The 24,428-nt window shown below is 33.9% G+C and overlaps 1 protein-coding gene across 1 annotated transcript; it reads right to left on the bottom strand.

Annotated features, from left to right (window-relative positions):
- Positions 1 to 2,680: 2,680 nt before the first annotated feature.
- On the bottom strand, positions 2,681 to 6,340 carry LOC107005871 (probable xyloglucan 6-xylosyltransferase 5). The gene is made up of 2 exons (XM_015204521.2): positions 4,886 to 6,340; positions 2,681 to 3,166 (listed from the first exon to the last, which is right to left on the bottom strand). The coding sequence occupies exon 1, from the start codon at positions 6,288 to 6,290 to the stop codon at positions 4,926 to 4,928; it is 1,365 nt and encodes a 454-aa protein (XP_015060007.1). The 5' UTR covers positions 6,291 to 6,340; the 3' UTR covers positions 2,681 to 3,166; positions 4,886 to 4,925.
- Between the last annotated feature and the right edge of the window lie 18,088 nt (positions 6,341 to 24,428).

Below are 24,428 nucleotides of genomic sequence, written 5' to 3'. Positions count from 1 at the left end.
CCCCCCCCAACAGATTTTTTCAACTTTTTCACTTCCCCAACACCCCCTACTTTTAATACTTTAATATAAACCCTCAAGTTATTATAAATACACGTTAACCCATTTTTAATATTATAAATACTCCTCTATCCCTTACTATTTCTTACAAAATCATCTATTTTCATTTCTCTCATCTATCTTCTTAATTCTCTCAACTCTCAAGTCTCAATCTTAATTCTTAAGTTTTAATATTTATTTCATTTAAGTCTGATATTATTATAATACATATATTTCAATTTTCAATACTAATTTTCATATTAAAGAAATATCATATATGTATATATATGTGTGTGTGTGTGTATGTATATATATATATATACATATATATATATACATATATATATATATACATATATATATATACATATATATATATATACATATATATATATATATATACATATATATATATTAATTGTACATTCGTTTCATAATATTTATATTTTATTTTTCGTCTTTAATTTTTGCGTTATTATTATTTTTATATTACACTTTAAATATAATTAAATATGAGTTATAGTAAAAAAAAATACCTGTGAAGGAAAAGAGAAGGAATAAGGTGCCATTTTTAAAATATTTAATTTTGGTAAAAAAATAATAAAGAAAAAAAATAAGAGTAAATGTGGTGGTACTTCATCTAAATCAATGTCTAGAGTTAGATTTAATACCAATGATTCTACATATGTTGATGATACTTCTCATGATATCAATTCAAATGTTAAACTCGATAATGAAATTTTAGAACGACTTTATGGTAATATTAATCCTAATCTTGATGAAAATTCAAGTGAAGAAGTAGAAGTTGATAGGGGAGAAGAGGAATTAGAAGATACACCTACTAGTTCGATGACACAAGTTTCAAATGAAACTACAAATTTAACGGAGCAAAATCCTGGACGTCCACTCTTTATACCTTCCACAAGGGAGAAGGTGAAGTATCAACGCCCTAAAACTTCTATGGTGTGGCAATTTATGACTTTTGATAAGGAAAACAATGTTGCTATTTGTACAAGTGTAAGCAACCTTTTAAACATAGACAAGGTGGGGGCAAGGTGGGACGGGGGGGATTAAATAGACATTTGTTATCTTGTGTGCCGATTCGATATAAAGAAGCTAAAGCATTAGCTCATAGAAAAAAAGGAATTCCAGTTAATGAATTTGATATTAGTGGTAATGAATCGGTAGGGGCTTCTAACATGGTTCAAGGAACATTAGATCCTTCTAATTCGGGTGGTTCATTAACACAACATAAATATAATAAAGAAAGAGATCACGAAAATTTAGCTAAAATGGTTTCTGTTTGTGGTTTGCCTAATAGTTTCCTTCAAATCCCGTTTTATTGAATACTTCAACAAACTTATAATCCTGCTTTTAGGTGTTTTGCAAGAAATACTGTTAAATCTGATGCTTTTTAATAACAAGGTAAACATTGTCAATATCTTCATTGTTTGTTTAGCAAATTAGATAGTAGAGTGTCTATGACTTCGGACATGGATCATAATGTTAATGGACATGATTATTTAACTATTACAGCACATTGAATTGATCATAATTGAATTTTGCAAAAAAGAATCTTAAGTTATAAAGAATGTGTAGACATCATTACCAAGCCGCTGAAAATTTATTGATAATACTCCAACAGTATTCTTCTCCAAGAATGACAAGTACTCCAAAAGTGCCAAACATATGAAATTAAAGTACTTTACTGTTAAGGATGAAGTTCAGAAGCAAATAGTGTTACTTGAGAATATTAGAGCTGATCTCATGATTGCAGATCCGTTAACAAAAGGCTTACAACCAAAGACATTTAAAGAACATGATCAAAGAAAAGGTCTTGGTTGTACTTACGATTGATTACAGTCTGAGCTCAAATTATGTGTTTCTGATGTACATTAATGAATATCTTGTTTTCTAATGTATACATTATTATTTTGAGATATTACAAGATAAGTCTCTATAAGACATTATTGTGGACTGTTATGTTATATGTTTTATATCTTGTGAACCTAGTATGATAAGTTGCTAATGTAGTAGTATATGGAAGGAAGTATGTAGCTTAAAATTGATGTACAATCCCCCATCACTCTTACTTTCCAAATTTAAACTTTACACCCCGCTTAAGCACAATGATTAATATGAATATTTTATAATAATATCCATATTAATTAATGTATAATATTAGATCTTGAGAATTTGATTTTGAAAATAAGTACTCCCTCCGTTTCATAAAGAATGACCTGATTTGACTTGACACAGAGTTTAAGAGTATAATGAAAATTTTTGTATCTTGTATTCCTAAACTAAAGTTAAGTTAAATGTACAAAATTGCTCTTTGATCTTGTGGCCTTAAACATGCCACATGGAGAACTGATTTTAAAATGTTATCAAAAAAAGAAAGAAGTCATTTTTTTTTAAACAAACTAAAAAGGAAAGGAAGTCATTTTTTTTTGAAACATAGGGAGTAATTAATATTGAGGATAAAACATGAATTTTTTTTAAATGCTAAAAGTGACAAGTAAAATAAAAATGATATTTTAATATAGTAGACAAATAAAAATGAACGAAGGGAGTAATATTCTGCAAATGTCGTAGAGAAACTGCACTATTCTCATGGATTTCCTTCGAGTAGATGCAAGCTGTATAAAAAATAAAAGAACATGTATTAATGCTGGTAAAACATCCAAGTTCAAACTAAACATTTTGTTGTCCACTACCATATATATATACCAAAAAATGAACAAGAGCCTAGCAATCACGATTGCGATTATACAAGTGAGATCATGATATGAAGCTGGTTCCTTGATGATTCGAAGTGGTCCTTTTGCGCAGCATCACTTAATACATCTGAGAATTCTCTCAACTTGCTCAGGAGCTAAAATGTTGCAACAAATAAGTAAATGTAAAACAAACTTACTCCTTCGGAGATCGAATAAAAAGACATTCTGCCCTCTTCTTGCAATGCTTCGCTATCACAGAAAGAGAGGCAGAAGAGCAAGAGCACTTCATTCCAAGAGTGCTATTCTCATACGAGACGTATCAAACCTATTTTCCTTTTTTTTTCTTTTTTTTATTGGTGCAAGACAGATCAATCCTTTTGTCAGCACCTCCAAAGTAAGACAACTGATAACTGCCAAAATTGGAAAAGGTAAATACTTTGGCTAAATAAGAAGAAATAGTTTATTTCTAATGTTCAAACATGCAATAGAGGGAATTTCTCTACGCTAACACAAGCCCAAACAAGCTTTAATAACTGATGCATTTTGAATTAATCTTCATTTCACGGAAATCACAGTGATCTATAATCATATCATTTTCACTTACTGTGGTTTATTGTGTCTTAAAACTGCATCACTGCAACCAAATCATGGTCATATGTATACTTGTACATGTATGCAGAGTTGACATGCTGAACTAAACTAATGTGCTAACTGAATGAATTGATTTCTAAAATCCATATGCAGGTTCCCCACATTCATATGTCATAAATAGTTCAATCAACACATAGTTTAGTTATTCCATATACATCTGATAGCATCCATGGTGGTGTTTATTCATGTGAGGTTGGCAGACTTCAATGGGAAATTAAGAAGGTGCTTCTTGTGGAAGTCAAGTCCAAGAATGAGCCCAAGGATTATGGCGAGAGAGCGCTATGTGCGACACAAGTACACGTATTTCATGGTCCAAATTCAAATCTAATACTCCCTCCGTCCCAATTTATATGATGTGCTTTGACCGGACACGAAATTTAAGAAAAAAAGACTTGAAAATTGTGGTCTTAAATAAGTCATAGATGCTTGTATGACTACAAATCATCTCATTAAGAATAAAGTGAGCATTTAAAGTTAAATTATTTCTATATTAGAAATGTGTTATCTTTTTTGAAATTGACTAAAAAAAGTGTCTTATAAATTGGGACAGAATGAATAGAAAAAAGAGATTGGGGCCCATGGAGCCCAAAATGAGGGGCCACAGAAGGCCAAAGCAAGGAGCTTCCATATTATTTTCTTGATTTCATTCAAGTAACCTGATTCTTATCAATATTTATAGTGACACTTCAATCAGCACAAAATCACGGGGACTAGCATAAGGTGAATTGAAGCAAAGGGCCAGACAAAGCCAAGGAGAGCCAAGTTATCTCAATAAATGAAGAGATCTTACCAAAGCTAAGAAAAGCACAAAGCTACCTGTTGAATGAGGCTATCTCATACCTCACCCACATCCGAATAAGCTTCTTTGCATGGATCAGAATCTAATAGTCGACTTAACAAACAAAAGTTTTACCACAGTAAAGAGACATTTTAAAGCCATGTTTCTTGGTCCAAAACAAAAGCATAAGACATCAGTTTTCCCAGTTTCCCTCATACACTCATCCCCCGGTAAGTTATGCTTCTAATCAGAAACAAAGGGACACGTCCACCTCATGGCAAAGAGAATTAGTAAGAAATTGCAAGTTCTTAATCTTCAGGCTATAAAACACCTAGGAACTAAACATAAAAATAAAATAGACTGAAAGGTATGCCAGCATGCAACCTACCAATACAAAATCATTTTCCACCAATTTTGTATAATGATGGTGTCTAGGTCAGCTTGTGCACACCTCGATTAATTTTTCCACCACATTCTTCTTTAGTAATTGGTTTTCTTTCCTCCCTTCAGAACCAGGAAGAGGGTGAAGTGAATGATGTAGTCCCCCCAAAACCTCTGCTAGTACGTAGCAGCTAGAATGACATCAATTAATACATACTTAAGCAGTTGGTAACCAAAGCAACATAGCAAACACTGGTAAAGCCACAACAAACGAGATCTAATCTACAAATCAACAAAACAAAGTAAATATTTTTAGTACCTGAAGATTCTTTCCTGCGAAAGACAGTGTACTCCTAGCTCTAAGTTCCCATGTGCTTGGGCTTTGCATGTCGAACATCTAACTGATCTACGTACTGCAGCGGTTGATCAGTTTCATTTCTAATCCTTTTGACGTTGGGACTCAACAACCCCTTATGTTTGAAGCCATACAAGTTAAGCACTTGATTATCCGCAAAATTGAAAGCCCTCTCCATGCTTTTCAAGCATCTCTCAACGGGGTAATCTCCATAACTCCCACAAGGCTTGCACCCTACAAAATGTGTAACAAATGGCCATCTCTCATCACCTAAACCAGGATGGTACTTCTCAATCATCTCTTCGTACCTATCAACTAGCCCGGCCCAATATCCATGTAGATAATACGAATTCTCAACGAACACCTTGGGCATCCATTTATCCTTCTGTGATACCAACAAGTAAATTAAGGCAGACTGATCATCGGCTTCAAATGCGGGTCTACCCTTTAAATAAGCTGTCAAAATCTTGCCAGCTTCGTCGCGGATGGGACCTTTAGGTCCCATTGGGGCCCAAGCATCCAACAAATCAAGAAACCACTGGCAATTCCTAAAAAGAAAACTACCTGTATTCAATGCAATCCATGATTTCTGATCAAACAATAAATCTGGGTATCCATGAATAACAAGATTATGACGATCATACTTTGAGAAAGGCATCTCAAAAACCATGTCAGTAAACAAAGCATCACTATCCATCCACCAAATCCACTCTACTTCAGGATGAGACAACATGAGTCTACGAATCAATGGAAGTTTGGCCCAGTAACCAGCCATTTCCTTTTCCAAATGAGCTAAATTATACAAAATTTCAATACCATGAATCCGGCAATAATCAATCTTGTTTTTTATTGCCTTCAACAGATAATGATCCCCAATTGCATTGTCACAAGGATTCGGAGGAGACCCAGTTACAAGTAAAACCCGAGGCTTACCATTAACAAAATTGGGAAATTCTGGATTATTCTGAAGCCACATTTTCCGGTCTTTATCCCAATTAGCAATTTTGGGCCCTAAAATGTAAGTGTCACTAAGACTCATGAAAGTCTCAGGTTGATCTCCTGCTGGATCATCAGGGTCCTTATCGGAACGGATATCGGAGAGGATCCGATTAGTTTCTTCTATTAGATGCTGATTTTCAGCCTCTGCTTCCGAGGATGAAACGTTGCCGATACCAATGGTGCCACGGAGTACAAGGATAGTGACGAAACCGCAAAGGATGGTGATTTTGACATTGTTGAAAGTACGGTCGATCTGACGGCCGCGTGGTAATACGTTGGGAGAGCGGCCACGGACACCGCCGTTGGCCGTGACGGTTGTAGGGAGTGCTCCGGCTCTTTTTTGAGCTGTAAATGTGCTTTCTTGGCCCATGCTTACCGACGGGACGGGAGCTCACTAACAAAATAAAAATGCTATTTGCAACACTCCATCTCAAGTATCCAACAAACTTCACGCAATACATTTAAACACCATATAGGAAAAAAAAACAAACACGGATGACATGTAAAATTCATGTGTTTATTTATAAATTGGATAATTAAAATGTATGTTCGTATATTATAAAAATTGGAGATCAAAATTAAAATTTAAAATTCAATATATATATATATATATATATATATATATAAAGTTTTATAAATAGAATTTTTTAATTATAATATATAATTATTTTGTTTTTATTAAATAACCATGCTTCCTCAAAGGCACATATATTTGTCTCATGTCTCATTTTTAACGTACATTATTAGTTGCAGATTCAAAATTTTTGTTCAGAAGATTCAATAAAAAATAAATATGTTAATAGTGTTAACAAATTAACGAGTCAATTTAGATGTAAACAAATTAAATCATATATAATTGAGCTTAAATTAAATATTATTATCAAAAAGTTTATTAAGTATATAATAATATTTACTCGAAAATCAAATTCCTTTATTGAAATGTTACTATTTATTAATTTAATATTTAAAGAAAACCCATAAACTTACAATATAAACCTATTTGAAAAGGTTTGACAAAGTCTTAAAGCAAAAAAAAGTTGTCGAAGAACGTCTCCACCGGGATTCAATCTCAACTAAAGTGCGTGGACCTTTGCCTGCTTAATCGCTGCACTCTGTACTAATTTTATGTTAGAGAGGTTTAACATTTAATATATATACATAAAAAATAAATTGTATTTTACATGTATAGTACAATTTTTTTAAGTGAGAGAGTTTGGGTGGACCCTCTCGGCTCCATGTGGGTCCGCCACTGAGTGTTATGAGGATTTAGCTTTAACTAAACACGTCGTGAGACACTCAATAATTTAAACAAACCACTAAGTGAGTGAATAGTGTAACGGCCAGAGAGTATACCCTAGAAGTTATGGCATCCTCAAGTCGCCACACGCGTCGTTGACCTCTTGGAGGTCTAAGACAAGTCTCTTAGTATTCATTCATTGCATAAACATAAAAATAGCGGAAAATTTAAAACTTTTCATAGCATAACATATGTTATAATATCACTTTAATATATAGATATGTATATATATATATATATACATATATATATATATATATATATATATATATATAAAATCATAAGTACATAGTCTAGACACTAAGTCTCTTTTGCCATCTTAGACTCAACAACGTTATATTATAATAGGGACACGACCCTTAACAACATAAAACATAATCTATACTGTTACATAATTTGAATAACATGTTTGACATAGGAAATCCTTGAATCTTAAGGTTACCTTTCTTGAACTTAGGAAACATCTATCCAAGCTCATCCCTCTTAGAAACATCCTCTAGCCATCACCATCTACACTTGGTGTAAAAAGATGAAGAAAAATGGTATTAGTACAAAAATGCACGAAGTATGACAACCATGTAAAACATGCATTTAAAGAGGACATTTCATTTGAAATCATGCAACATGTCTTTTTAGTAAACTTCATGAACACAGGCACATATAAGCACAATATAGTTCACATACATCATATAGGCATGGATACTACTCATAATAGCACATAAAGTCATTTATCATACTTCGAGGCATATTCAATACATACAATACATTACTTCACATTTATCTTACTTCTTTCCTTCAGCAACCATCAGTTATACTTATTAAAATGTATCACCTTGAGGTCACCCAAGATAGTTTTTTCATAGATATGCTTCATAAACACAACCACACATATGCACAAGTCTTAAGCACATCATAGATATCAACTTCACATAACGACCATTATCTAAGACAACCCAAAGTCACACTAGTGCAATGTGTAGGTAGCATCCATAATAATACTTACACCAAGTGTACCTAAGAAGTCGCTCTAGACTAGGCATAACATATTCAACAAGTCATAACACCTTCATTTATCATTAGACATAAGGCACATACTTCATAGTATCATATAAGGACTCTTTGTTTTGCTACAACTTTAGTCATAACTCATTTAGTTCATATCATAAATAAACCACCCTCATAACCCCTTCACAAGCTTACTTGTGCAATGTACACATGGAGTCCCATACCCCAACATATACTAAGTAAACTCATTTAGAAGCCATAAGTGCAATTCACATACATAAACATAATTCATGTCTTGACATAGCAAAGTCACTTAACATACTTTCTTACAATTCATACATACATAACATAATTCTTCCTTGCTTACATGTACTAATCTTATCCTTTCTTGGAGTTCACTAGTGCAATGCATGGGTAGGGTCCATAGTCCTACCTATACTAAGTAATCCCCTCAAGGAGTTATGATTAGAATCCATAATCTTTATCTTAGTTCATTCCTTACTTTGGAAGACATAGCCATACCCAACATAGACCATTTGAGCTACATGGAATCCGGTGTCGTACAATCCTATACCGAAAGTCGTTCAACTTGCCAAGGTAGAACCTATAAAATAGCTATTTAGGTGGATCTACTAGCTATGTCCTACGAGGGCACATAGTTAAGGGATGGTGAAATTGTTTCTAGAAACCCGACCTAGTGCATTAGCGGAGAGGCTTCCATCTCATGAGTATCACTTGGATGACCCAACCTATTGCATTAGCGGAGGGATCTTTTCCTCATTGTCCATATCTATTCAGTGCTATTAAACTCCCTCTTTAATATATTTAAGCCTTTATTAATCATTAGTTCATAAGATTAGGCTTTAGGGACTTGCTCGCTCATACATCATAGATCAAAGGTTTCTAAGATGAAAATTCTACTTTCATCATAGAGCCTATATTATGTGAGAATGTACTTTCACATAATTCTACCGTTCATACATTCATGTGTGTGTGCATTCATATGTGAGAAATACTTTCACATAACAACTCTAAACAACACATGCTCATAATTCATTAATCATATACTTTATACACATATTAGTAGATTATGATGAATATGAAAAGAGTACTTTCAATTGACACCGTAAATCTACCCTACTCATTATTATGCATGAGTGTGTGTGTGTGTTCATATTGGTCATCATGATCACATATGGCTATAATATAGTATTGAGGAAGCCACACTCTAAAGATCACAACACATGTACAACATTCCTCAAGTCTCGAGTTATATATATATATATAGAATATTAAGGATTATAGACTACACACACTCACATTACATCATAGGAGATAAGAGCATATTCAACATTAGAATAAAAGACTCCTTACATACTTTGATCACCAATTCATATAGGGTTCATGTAGGTAGGGGTCATTCTTCAAGGGTATTCATCAACATTAGCCATATAGACCACACCTAACCGTAGCATGATCATCACATATACACAACATCATCCACACACGTAAATCATGCAACTCGTGTGGAAGACTATACATATTACTTCACATAACATCAATTCCTTTAGACAGGATATTAGAATCAAGGCTACATCTTCAACTTCCTTAACATGGAAATGATCATATAAATTCATGTTACACCTAATGCCTTCAAGTCCACCATCATAACACACAAACATGTACAAAAATGTAAACACCGCCACCATAAGTGGACCATACCAATCATCACAATTCAATACATTCTAAGCTAATAAGAGGAAATAAGTCAACTTACCAAATCTCCAAGATCATGATCATCTTGATCAATTCCCAACAATTCATAATTAATTGACATAAAGGAATATAGAATTAAGCAATTTATCATAATCTTATCATCATATTATCAAAGATCATAAGATCCATAACATATCATAATTTGAGAGGATAAAGAGATCAGGGGGTTTTCATGGAATTGGATTGAAAATCATGTTTAACACATAGATTAATCATAAAACCACCATTATAATGATTTGAAAACACTTTAATAATGAACCCATGGCTAGATTGAAAGATGAGATTTTTGACTTTAGAATCATGTTTCAAAAATCTTTGAAACGACTCCTTAGATGAATGATTATCTAAGGATGAAGGATTACCATACCTTCTACGTTAGAAAGCTCAAGAAAATCTGAGAACAAAGCTCCAAGAATCCACCTCCATAGCTTGTTCTTAAGTTTGGTCTCCAATGGAGGTTTGAGAGAATTTGAAAGAGAAGAGAGTGTTGGGATTTTTGATTTTCTTATTGGGTGTTGGGTTTTTTTCTAGGTAAAAGGGTTAAATAGGACCTAAAAACAGTTTCCCAAAGTTACCAAAACACCTTCATACTTATTTGGACTTTTAGACATGTCAAACTTAACAATAAAACAACACAACCCAATTTGGGAAGTAGTTGCACGTCGCGGTTGCAACTCTTAATTCTGCCTCACCCATTTTTGAGGCAGTGAGACTTGTGTAGCTCACGCGACACACAGGCAGACAAAGTTCCAGGCGCGCAATGCAAGGTGGCCTTCAGTTCTTGGTTCTGCACGCTGCCATTTGGCGTGCAACTTCCTTGTCGAACATTTGGGTCCTCATATGGGGCCCTTAGGGTGGTCTTACCCGGACATTTTGACCCTTAACATGTCTATTAAGATAATTGGGGAACTACACTATTTTCCAACTCCAAGCAACACATAAAAACAAGGCAACCTCACAAGGACACACTAGTACGTCTAAAGACTAACTTTCGAACGTCTTGGACGTTCTTGGACGTTTGACCTCCAAACCTTTTCAAATCAACTATACATGCTGTAAAATACTTTATTTACATGTTAATAACCTTTTTATACATATCTGAGACTATAGTTTTTTAGTTTTTTTTGAGGGTCTTGACAAATAGACCCACAAATATCCTCATGTATTACGTTCTTAGAACCCTAGGAACTCAATCTCAACTATCATTTTGTGATGGTCTCATAATTAACTTGTCTTGCCAACTAGCAATACAAGAAAAATTATCATTAAAATAATATTAAGGTTCTTTAATGGGAGTCTATTTAAATTATCTATAATTCATCTCATCATTATAGACTTATGATGTCCCGGACGATCATGCCAAAGTACGAAAGTATTTAAAGTAGAAAGCTTCTGATTTACTATGCAATGTGTCTCAATTGCACTAATCAATTGTCCAATACAAATAAAAAATAACACATGTATTCCTAGAGACATTCTTAGTGATAGCACACCTACAACCAAAGATCACGATCTTTCGCATGCCTAGAATGGTGGCTTCACCCCATTCACTTTAGAGAATGAATCTGTATTTTAACCATTTATCAAAATTCTCCTTCTTAATGAATGGAACATAAACATGTGAGCATACCAAATTATGATAGCTGTAACGACCCGAAAGTACCCCTAGAAGAAGGGAGCACCCATAGGTCGGGACAATTGCGTAGTTGACCTTTCGGAGGTCTTATACAAGCCTTAGCTATCATTCATTACATAAGACCTGAATAGTAGTGCAAAATTACAACTTTTCACGAATAAATTAATAAATAAAACATATTTATTAATTTGATCTTGTCTACACAAGCCAACTTAAAGACACGACACAAATATATTAGGGAAATGACCCTTTACATTAAATGAAAAAATACATAATAAGTCTTTAGAATAGAACTAAGAAATACGACTATGCCTCGAATATATGAGGACATAATTAGTCTTGAGAGTATCTTTCCCAAGCTTGTCTTCTAGTCTTCAAACTCCTCCAACCTATACTTATTAAGAAGAGAAAAGTATGGGGTTAGTACAAAACAATGTACTAAGTATGACATATGCAAAAACATGTGAAAAAGGGACATTTTAGTATAATAAGTTTTCATGCCAAATTGATAAAATTTTCATGATTTAAGAGTTGAAATGTTATAAGAATCATCGATTATCAAATAAAGTCGAACTCACATAATTTTAGAAGCAAAACACACCTTACAGTAACATTAGAAATCTTACAGTGAACACAGGGAAACTTTACAGTGAATAACATTACAGTGAGCATTTTCTCCCAAGCATAGTGAACTCATTTTCCCGTGAGGTTTCCCCAACCAAGTTATCCTAACATTCCCTAAGGTGAGACAAGATTGGACCGCCCATACACCCCCTTCATGACACACCAAAGCGATCCTTAAGACTACCTATCATAGGCTTACTTCAACCAGGGGAACAAATCCACACCGTTGGTTAGATATTTTAAAGACATTCATACAAGAAGGATTTCATGTAAGTACCCTTCTCCAATATTACCTATAAGTTACACTAATTGCAATGTGAGAGTAGCATCCCATACTAATACTCCCACTAAGTGCTTCTTGAGGATTCCCTTAGATTAAGCACCCTACATTAGTCACTCTTAACTTCATCACATAGAACTTAGTTTTAATATACTTCCTTAACATTAGACCTTAAGTTATATAACTTCATTTACAACACATGATAGAACTCACCAAGACTCCCCTTTTGGAAGGTCCTCTTATTGCAATGGATAGATAGCGTCCCATACCACCACCTACCCTAAGTAGTTCGTTCTTTTAGGAGACTTAGTTCATACATTTCATATAAAACACACCAAGACTCTCCTTTCGTAAGGTCTTACTTAGTGCAATGGATAGATAGTGTTCCATACCACCATCTACCCTAAGTAGTGGGTTCTTTTAAGAGACTTAGTTCTTTCATTCTTTTGTGGGGAAGTAGTTTTAACTGACATAGACAATGAGAGCTAGACATGGAATCCCGATACTACCATTATCGGATGAGGGCTCCCACTTGCCAAGGGTGGGGTCTTTCTCTTAGCTTTTGCATGGCTTTTCTAATAGCTACACCTATGCGGGCGCATAGTTAAGGGATAAGGAGATTGATACTAATTAACTCGCTCTCTACTAACAATGAGTAATCATCTCAAGAGGTACATTGGGTACAACATCTCTATTCACAATGTGCACCCACCCCTTCTTCAAATCCTCTTGGTGTTAAGCATAAATTCCCCACAGAGTCTTAAACATTCATTACTAAGGTCAAGGATAACTTTTGGACATCCCATCTTAACTCACAATGGGTATCCATACTCTAACCTACATTAGAAACTTCTTGGGAGGTAGTGAGGTTGCTACTAAACACTTCATCTCAACTTACAATGAGTGCTCACCCTAAAACTCCCCTTTTTCATTCACATTCTTTTAACTTAATTCATTCATTCATTCATTCAAAGTTTGTATGTGTACATGAGGGCACAACTTTCACATAAATCATCACTTTCATAACTTTGAATTCTAGACATGCTTACACCTTCATTCATCATTTCTTACACACTAGCATGCTCAACATATACACTTACTTAATTTAGGCATAATCTAAGCAAGACATACAATTCAAGCTTCATATAACACATCAACATGAATCTCATCATTTTTACTTCAATTAAAACATTAGGCCTTCAAAGCCATACTTACAATACATACCAAATATATATATCCAAATACATCAAGTAAACACCGCCATCAAAAAGGTGGACTATAGCACTCAAGAGCAATTCATAATAAGAATTAAGCAATGCAACCAACTTACCATTAATACAAGCTTTCACCAACTATAATCAATTCCTCAATATTTCATCATAATATGTCCCTTAGGGCAGTAGCTAAAACATAATAGCAACATAAGGAAACCAAAGTTCATACCTTACACAAACATGTTCATGTGACCCATTTATTAAGCTAGAAGTTGGAAATATGCATAAGCATGAGTTCATTATGGTTTTGATATTAAAATCTTCAATTAATACTATAAAAAACATATTTGAACCATTAAAACAGTTTTACATGAATACCCATGCTTAAAATCAAAACTAGGAGAAGATAGAGTTTGAAACCCCTTTTTAAAATCTTTTAGAAATGAATCCTTGAATGGAATAGGGTTCAAGGATGACTACCATACCTAAAATATAAGAAAACCCAATCATTTTGATGAAGAAACACTTACAAACCAGCCCTCTTAGTTCTCCTTGAGTCTTAGCTCCAATGGTGACTTTGAGAGATTTTGTTATTAGAGAGAGAGTTTGAATATTAAAGTGAGGGGTCTTTTCTAGGTCTAGGACTTAAAAACAATTTTATAAAACTTAAAAACACTAAAAATATGGTCCTAGGGTCATAAAAGTCTTGGGGTGAGTTTAAAAACACCCCAAGCTAAAGCTGTAAAATGTGATATCTTTTGAGCAGTCCTCACAGACTGCTCCAACCAACGGATCGTTTGTCCATCGACGGCCCGTTGGTGAAGTTTCATTGGTTGGGACTTAGCTACATTCAAGAGCTCTTTGCAAGTCCAATCGACGCCCATGGTCGATGGACCGTTTGTTGACAAATGGATCGTCCCTTGGGTCATCGTTTGGTCACTGCTTGCCAGCTTCTTGCCAAGAGATAGGGTCCTTTTCTAGGGCCCCTCGTGGGTCCTAAGTGGGGTCGTAACCGGACGTTTAACCCCTAAATATAGTATTCTAGGTCTTAGGAACATCCCACACCAATTTCAAACCAAACGAACACGTAAAACTCACTCAAACACATTAAGACACACAAGCACTTTCCAAGGCACACTTTGCGAACGTCATGGACATTCTCGGATGTTTGACCTCCAAACTTATCCAAACTTCACACACTTCCCAAGGACACTAATATAACTCATTTTAACACAAAATTAACTCAAGAAACATTAACAAATCTCTAGTTCACCTTAGTTTGTTTTCGGGTGTTACAATAGCTTTAGTACGTCATTCCATATTCATGTGTATTATTCAATCACTTGTCTTCTTTAAGACATATGTGCACTTCCATGTTCACTCTAGGGAATGGATCTTATTCAACAAGATATATTTCATGACTATTTTTTTAATTAAAAACTCGTTATTTTGCCTTAGTCATCATTATATCATCAATATGATGCATTGATGCTCAAACCAAACTTCTTATGCCATAAACTAATGATGGACTTGAACCCAACATCTTTCAACACGGTGCACCAATAATCTTGATGTCTTATCCTATTGGTGCGATTGGACATGAATCCATATCTTATTCTTTTGGTGTGATAGAACTTAAATCCATCGTCTTGCCCAAAATGAGGCTCAACCTCATGTCTTCAAAACAATTGTAATTTTATCACTTTTGATGATCATTAATATGACAGTACATTATAAATACATACAAAATTGAAGCTATTGATTTATTATAATAAACACTAGTAGGTAATAAATATTGCTTAACAAATCACATATATCATATATAAAGGCTGAAAACATATCTTTCACTAAATTGTACTCATTTAATTATTATAATAAACTAAGAGATTCTCTTCTCAATCGATTAACATAAAACATATAAAAAGTCCACAAATTTCTTTAAATACTTACACCAGATGATGATAGCTCCAGATCTGTCACAACAATAATTATAGCTACAAAGTAAAATAAATCATACCTTATAGAAAGATATGAGAATCTTATTGCGTAACTTATGTAAGATCTCTTTTACACCTTTTTCATTTTCTATCATAATTCTTTAAGGATTAAATACTCGTGCTGATAACGTGTTATGAAACTATATAATAAGAATAAGAAAGTAGAGAGAAGTGAAAAATTATTATTTCTCATGAGAGAGATATTTAGAGATCCACAGATCTGATTTATAATGAAGGGAAACCCCTTTATTTATAGAGAAAACCTATCTTGGTCCCCAAGCAAGATTCCTAAGCATACTCTAAAAAGTCTCCACGTAATTAGACATTCACTATAATATAAATATATTTATAATAGAAACTAACTTTTTGTTCTTTATTTGGAAGGTTTTTTTTTGCCTCGTGCTTTTTGTACCTTTTTTTCTTCTCTTTTCCCCCGTCCATTTTTTGTTATGTTCTTGTAGTATATGTATAGGGTGTGGGTAGTTTAATTTCTTTTAAAATATAATATAAGTCAAACATTTTTAGGAGCAACAAAAAATTAAGCACCTAACAATAAATTACAATTAAAAAATAATAGCTTATTTATTAACTAAAATTAAAAGAAAAATATTTTTTCTAAAAAAATTCTTTTCTTTAAAACAAAGAATTTTACAAATAAAGCAACTCTATTTTTTTTAGTTTTCAAATATTTTAACATGAATTTATAAAAATAAGATAAATATAAAAATTTCTAACTTAGATCCAAAATAAATATTTATATATTAAAAGATGTAAATTTTAGGTTTGACAAAAAATTAGGCTTCATAAGATGCCCCTCTTTGCTTGGTAACATGAAAATTTTTTAAGGAAAGAAGTGAACAACGTGCCTGATTTTTGCCCTACCATTGATTTAAAAATAGAAATAAACAAAGAAAGTGAAACACATCTGGAAAACTGCCAAAAAGTGACGGCCAAAAGCGACGCAATCCGTCACCTTTTTGGGGAAAAGAGACTGATATGCGACGCAACTTCGTCTGTCGATTTTTGGCTCGACGCTTTTTCAAAAGTGACGACGTCTCTAAAAAGCGATAAACGACGTCACAAACTAATAATTTTTTTCAAAATTTTTTAACAAAAACGACGGACTCCGTCAATATGTTTTAATTTTATTTATTTTTAATTTCTACATTGCGACGCAGTCCGTCGCTTTTGTGGAAATTTGGTTTTGAAAATTCCAGAAAAGGACAGACAAAGCGACATTGTCCATCACTTTTCTGGAAACTAATTGTTCAAAAACATAGCAATTCAACGGGCTAAACCACGCTGTTCCTCGCTTTTTCAACAATTTTTTTGATAACTGCCCATCTGCAACACAAATACAATTCAACCCAACAAACACATAATTATATATACCCAATAAACACATTTATATAAACAATATCCACAACATAAAACAAGAAATTTAAAATAACATTCTAAACTTGTATCAAAATTTAAAGACTTATAAAGTCTTTCAAAATTAACTTCAAAATTTATTTTAAATTTACAAAATTTTTTTATAAGTATCTCGATATGTAAACTAACTAGGGAGTGGATCCTACACAATCATCCTCATCATCAAACTGTCGTGTACGTGTCATCTGGAGCATGAACTGATAGATCCACGAATGAAGTTAATCACTTGTTCTTGTATTTGGTGAACGGTTGCACTCATTCTTTCTTGTTCATCTACTCTTTTCCGCTCTAACTCTGCCACTGCCACTGGAAGTTTAGCTATTTGTTCCGATATAGCAGCAATCTGAACATCGTCAAGTGCCTCGGCTTGACTTGACGATCCAATTCCATCTAAGTCTAACTAAAGTCGTCTGACATTGTTTTGAGAGCCTAAACCATAGACTCTACTCTTGTATGACCCCCCTACCACATTTTCTACCATACACACACACACACACACACACACATACACACACACACACACACACTCATATCATAAACATATTAACTATTAATGTATATTACTTGTATTAAATAACTTACAAAAAAATTCTTTCCTCCACCTAGACATCCAAATCCGACTCATTTTCTTTCTTCCTGACATGAGTCTTCTTGAAAACCTCCGCTGCAATGGGAGTGCGTTCCAATTCTTTTTCCTATAAATAACAAAGTGAAATTTATAACGATATATATGAATCAACTAACTATTTATTTATAAGTCTGAATTGGAACTTACCATCTCTCTAGTAATTGCTCTGACTGACTTTGCACCTTCAGTGTGCAACAAGCCACCCTTGAGACTACCTCTAGCCTTTTTTTCTTGGCCTAATATTTTCATAAACTTGTGTGTTTTTCAATATAGACCGAGTTCATCATAAACATGCAACAACATTCGGACATTGAGCATCATCCCAAACTTTCTTTAGACAGGCAGATAGTCTGGCAGATGCATGATGTTGTGTTCCTTGAGGTTCCCACCAGAGAAATCTGGAAACTTAAATTATTGCAAAAATCAAATGGCTCAACCATGGATGAAACCAATTCAAGGAATACTATTCAATTGCTATTGTTTACATTTTACTCTTTGAATATAATGAAAACTCTCATTTCTCTGTTTTCATAAAATAGTGGTTATTGTAGTCTAAATTCAAACAGGGGTTATTGTGCCATGTGAAGGAATGAAAAATAAAAAAGAGATTGTTGTGCCCTATATGCAACCAGAGGTTATTCTGTCCTGTGAAGACATGAAAAATAAAATAGGTATCATATTTTTTTTACTTATATTATTATTATTATTACTACTATTATTAGTAGTAGTATTATTTCATACTATTTATTTTGTTTTATTTTGTTTTTATTTTTGTACATTTTCCAAACATAAAAGAAACAAACAAAATATAAAAATAAAATAAAATTCCCTAGATTTTATTAAGAAATATAATCCTTTTTATTGTTGTTTCTACTATTGTTGTGCATATTGTAGAAGAGACAGAGACTCAAGAACTTACCGTCGTCACGTTTGTCTCTCGTGAATTACTTGCACGATTTTCCTTTGTACTTGTTTTGAAACAAAGAATGCTTTGTTAGTTTCTAAATGGTGATTGGTTCATGACTTCGAATATCTTGTGGAGTTTGACTTTGAATTTGTCTCGCTTGGAAGGTTCATTCTATTGATGATTGCACGAATAGCTTGAAGATACTTTAGAGTCAGTCCTTATCTTCCCTTTAAACACTCATCACGAACATTTTGACCCACTACCATTTTGTGCATGTTGTGTGGTTCATCCTTTCCAAAGCTTACCAATTTCTCATGGTATCAATTTTTGATATTTTTGTCTCGATTGGTTCACAACCCTAGCCAATGTGTGCATGCCCCAACGTTCAACTGAAAATACCGTAGTCAATTTTGTGGCTTTAATTTTATTTTCTCACTTGATGTGAGTTTATGTTGAATGGGTGTCATGACTCGGGGCCTACATATCGGACATAGAACGGTATACAAGACTCCAAAAAGTCTTATATAAGCCTCATAGCCTTCATAACATAAGACATAAGAAAATGGTACGGAATTTAAAAACTTTTTTCCATACAATCGAAGTTTTTATTTAAAAATAATGAAAGTCTAACTTTATCTCTCATGGACATCAAATACAAGTTTGAATAAAAATAGGGTCAACGAACCTTCAACATAATCCAAAACATAAAATGACATGAAGGAAATTACTAAAGACTCTTATATGTTCTCGAATCTTGAGGACTCACCAAAAGCTTAAAGAATAGTCAATCCAGGCTTTACTCCAATGCAATGACCTTATGATCCGAAACCTACACTTTGTGAACAATTTAAAAGAAATATGGATTAGCACAAAAATGTACTAAGTATGATAACCATGTAAAAACCATGATAAAAAGGACATTTTAGATGAAAATATACTATATGTAAAGTTTGAGAAACATTATGAACTTTAGCATAAACGCATATGGCACAAGCATATTAAACATGTAAGTAATTATAACACATTATAACCATTCCTTAGGCAACCCTAAGTTATACTTGTGTGAAGTATGAATGACATCCCATAATACCATTCATACTAAATACCAATTTGAGGCTACCATACATACTTACCATTCTTCATTCTCATCTTTAGTTAATACTAATATAAAAGGAACATTCATATTCAATAGGTCATGACAAGTAGAAAAACTCATAATAAAAATCCAAGTTAAGTATTCATCTTGACATTAAGCCTTTTAATCAACATTCTCATTAGCATCATTATAAGCACATTCATTTCATTAGACATTATTACATTCAAGAAATACACCATCGTCACTCTCAAAGCCTACTCGTGCAATGCATGAATGACATCCCATACTACCACCTGCACTTCATAGAACCTATTGAGTAACCATATCACATAACTCATATGATGGGAAAAATACCTAACCGACATAGACTATGTGAGCAAACCATGAAATACGGTGTCTACCCTAAGCCGTAAAGGGTTGGTCTACTTTCCTAAGGTAGAATCGGTAATTGAGATTAGGTGGATCCATTATCTATAACCTATGAGGGCACATTGTTATGGGATAAGAAGGTGTTCATTGAAACCCGACCTAACATGGGAAGAACTTCCACCTTACAATATTCACTCAGTGCTAAGCTTCAAATTCCCATAGAGTAGTTCATTATCTTTTTAACATTATTACACATGAGAGGGATGTCATTGGCCTACCGACCCAAGTTACTTTCACACATGAAAGGAAGCCATTAAGCTACTGATTCAAGGCATATTATTCAACACATGAAAGGGTATCATAAGCCTATCAATTCAAGGTTCATTATTAGGATAACTTATTTAATCTTCATTAAAGGATGCCATAATCCTACCGATTCAAGGTTCATCCTTGTCATTTAAAGAAGGGTGCTATTAGCCTACCGATCCAAGGTAAATCATTAGAATACTTCATTAATCATTTATGAAAGGGATGTCAGTGGCTACCGGTTCAAAGTTCATTAAGTTATGATACTTTAATTACAAAATATGAGGATGCCCTAATGTCATGCCCCTAACTAAGGGAGGCGTAACTTTCACTTGATGCCTTATGCAATCGAGTAAGCTACTAAAACATAACAACTGACTCAACTGGGCCTAAAAGGTTAGACAATGTAACATCTAAAATATTAATTCTGGACCATAGGGTCATAACCGTAATAACAAATCATATAGACTGAGATATACAAGACAAAAAATTAACGTAATAGCTGGCCAACAAGGCCACAATTGAGGGCATATACATATACATACACACCAATACATGCGAAGCCTATGTGGCTGGAAACAGGAAGCTGCAAAAGAAACTTAGAATATTGTGTCCACAATAGCCTCTATGAGTGTAAAAAGTACTGGTCTAGAAAAGGCCCCGACTATACCCAAACTGTACAACAAAAGCAAACACCATGTGAAAGCTCCAGGAAGAGGTGGAGCTTGCCAACTCAATAAGAATCCCTACCTAGACCTGCACGCAAAAAAATGCAGCATTCCTAGGCAATGAAGCTCCAATACAAATAAAACTGTACTTGTATGTATGGCAGAAAATAAAATCATGAATAGCTTCTACATAAAGGGTACTACAGATACCACCAAAAATAGAAACTCTGATTGTAACAGCCCTCAAAATGAAATAGGACAAGTTAGAGCTTCACATGTGTTTCTTGAATTAATAACTTGTTAAAAAAAAATGAACTTCAGCCTTTGAAGTTAGTTTTAAAGAGTTTTCAAGTCAAACTCAAAGGACGACCAAGTTGTTGGAAAACTAGCCTAGTGTGTATCCTTGTATGTTGTATGTTTTTTTTATGTTTTTTTTAGAGTCTAAAATCAGTGGATGTGACCCTAGTGTATTAATAGTCGAGTTTAGGGTAAAACTTCCAGGCACCACTCCCCCAAGGACCAACCAAAGGGTTCTTGAGGAGGACCCAAAGTTTGGCAAGAAGGCTGCCAAGGCAGCGTGCTGGCAGCCCCTTTTTGAGGGTGCTGTTGTGTCGCACCCTTAGAACTTAAAAGTCAAAAAGTTTTCTTTACAACACGGTCTTGTCATGAACCATTCTGCCTCAAATTAAATCCAGAACCAAGAATTGGAAGTGCCCGTGCGATGCGCAGCCAATTTTTAGATTTGGTCACGTCGTTTAAAGTCAAATTAGACTTGGTTAAAAAGTCCAATTAGTGTAAGGGTGTTTTGGGTACTTTGGGGATTTATTATAAATGTTTTTGGAGTCATTTTTACCCCAATTTACCAATGAAATCAAAACTCTCAAGTTGAAAATTAAAAGCTCTCCATTTTCTTTCTCCAAAAACCTTCATTGATGAAGCCTTGAAGCTCCAAGGAACAAGGTCAAATTTTCCAAGTTTCAACCCTAATTTCATGGGCTTTCTACCAATAACGTATGGTGATTTCATCCTTGATTCTTCTATCATTCAAGGATTTAATTCAAAGGATTTTCAAAAGATCTCAAAAACCCTAAAAGTTCAATTTTGAATTCTAAGCATGGATTCGTGCATTAAAAGGTTTAATGGATGAATTATGATGTTTTTAATGTTAATTGATGGCTTTATGACCAAAAATTCCATGGACCCATGAAATCCTCTAATTTTGACTTATGAAGTGGATTTGATGAATGTGATCAGATATTGTTAGAATTGTGTTTATACTATGTTGTATCATGGTTATCTACTTTTATTGTTGCCTAATTATGATGAATTGTTAGAGAATCGATAAAAGGCGATCAAGGCTTGGATGAATGGTAAGTTGACCTAAATTGTTCTAGTTCTGATTGAATTGATCTTGTGTGGTGTGGTCCACTTATGGTGGAGATGTTTAGATTAATGTTTATGAATATATATGTGAATTGTGATTATGGCCTTGAAGACATTGAATGTGAAATAAAGTAATGTCATGATGCTTATGTATAAAGATGTAATATGAAGTTATGCATGTGAATCTTGTAGATGGTATGACTAATTGAAATATGATGTGAATGTGAAGTATGATTGTGTGGGGATTATGATGAATGTAGCATGATCATGTTTAGAAGACAATTTCATGAAGAATGGTGGTTATGTGAAAGGATTTCTCACGTATACACACACAATGAATGAATGAAGCTAATGAAAATGTAATGAATGAGAGTCTATTGAAAGGTTTTCTCAATAGAACTCTAATGAATGAATGGGGGATTTTGGGGTGGACACTTTTCATGAGTACAGATGTAGTGTTTAGTAACTACCTCAATATTCCTAAGATCTTTCCAATCAATAAATGATAGGTTGGGATGAGTACTCTTCTTGAGTTGATATGTAGTACTTAGTAGCAATCTTTTGACCTATAGTTAATGAATGTAATGAAACTCTAAAACTCTGTGGGGACTAATGTTTAGCACCGAGAGGATTTGAAAAAGGAGTGGATACTCTTCGTGAGTAGACATGTAGTATCAAATAGTAACCTCTGGATATAGGTACTCTTCGTTATTTGATATATAGTACTTAGAAGAAATCTCCATATCCCTTAACTATGCACCTGCATAGTTCTAGCTAGCGGTGTTCCACGTAAAGGCTAAAAGAATATGCTTACTTTAGGCAAGAGGGGATCCCTCATCCGGTAGGGATTAATACCGGGATTCCATGTTATGATCCCATGGTCTATGTCAATTAAAGTTAGCCCCCACAAATGAATGTAGTGAATTAGGTCTTTTGAAGGGTGTAATACGTAGGGTAGGTGGTGGAATGGAACGCCATCTATGCATTGCACAAGTAGGCATTTGGAGGGAGTCTTGGTGTGTCCTGGTAATTTTCAATGAATGAATGGGTAAGTATATGATGTTGATGAAGTAAGTTGACTTTATGTCTAATGTTGATAAAGCATGTTGGATGTATGTATATGTTGATGAAGGATATGTAAATGTTTGAATGTGATGTGCCTAGTCTAGGGTGGTTCAAAAGGAGCACTAAGTGAGAGTAGTAGAATGAGATGCTACTTTCACATTGCACTACTGTAACTTGGAGTTACCCTAGGGGATGGTCTTTGTGTGAAGTTGTAAATGCATGAATGTTTACTCTAGTATATCTAGTAATGAATGTTGACTTGTTGAGTTGTAATGAAATATCTTATCTTTGGTAGTCTTAAGGAACACTTAGGTGTGTATTGAAGTGGTTGTATGGGCAGTCTCTTCATGTCTTACCTAGGTTAGTCTTCGGATAACTTTGGAAAGAGGGTCTAAATGATTAATGAGTTACTAAATGAATATGGTTATATGTTGATAATTATGGAAATACTACCTTGTATGTTAAATGATTGACTTGGAAGATGTCTTGTACACTTTGTTCATGAAGTTTTGTCAAAATAGAATGAAAAGCACATTTCAACTAAAATGTCCTTTTTAAAGCATGCTTTTGCATAATTTCCATACTTAGTGAATTATTTGTACTTACTCCATATTCTTCTCTATTTTTAAAAGTTAGGTGGAAGGAATTGAGGATCTTAGATTTGAAGCTTGGGAAGTAGATTGTTCTCTCAAGACTCTTGGTACGTCCTCATCCGTTCGAGGAAGTGGACGTTATTACTTGTTTCTTTCTATTAAAGACTTTGTATTAGACACGATTTTTTTTCTATGTAAGGGTCGTGAACCTATGATGATAAGATATGTCT

This window comes from Solanum pennellii, chromosome 12 (assembly GCF_001406875.1).
Source record: "Solanum pennellii chromosome 12, SPENNV200".
Lineage (NCBI taxonomy): Eukaryota > Viridiplantae > Streptophyta > Magnoliopsida > Solanales > Solanaceae > Solanum > Solanum pennellii.
This window is presented reverse-complemented; position numbering and strand designations above follow the sequence as displayed.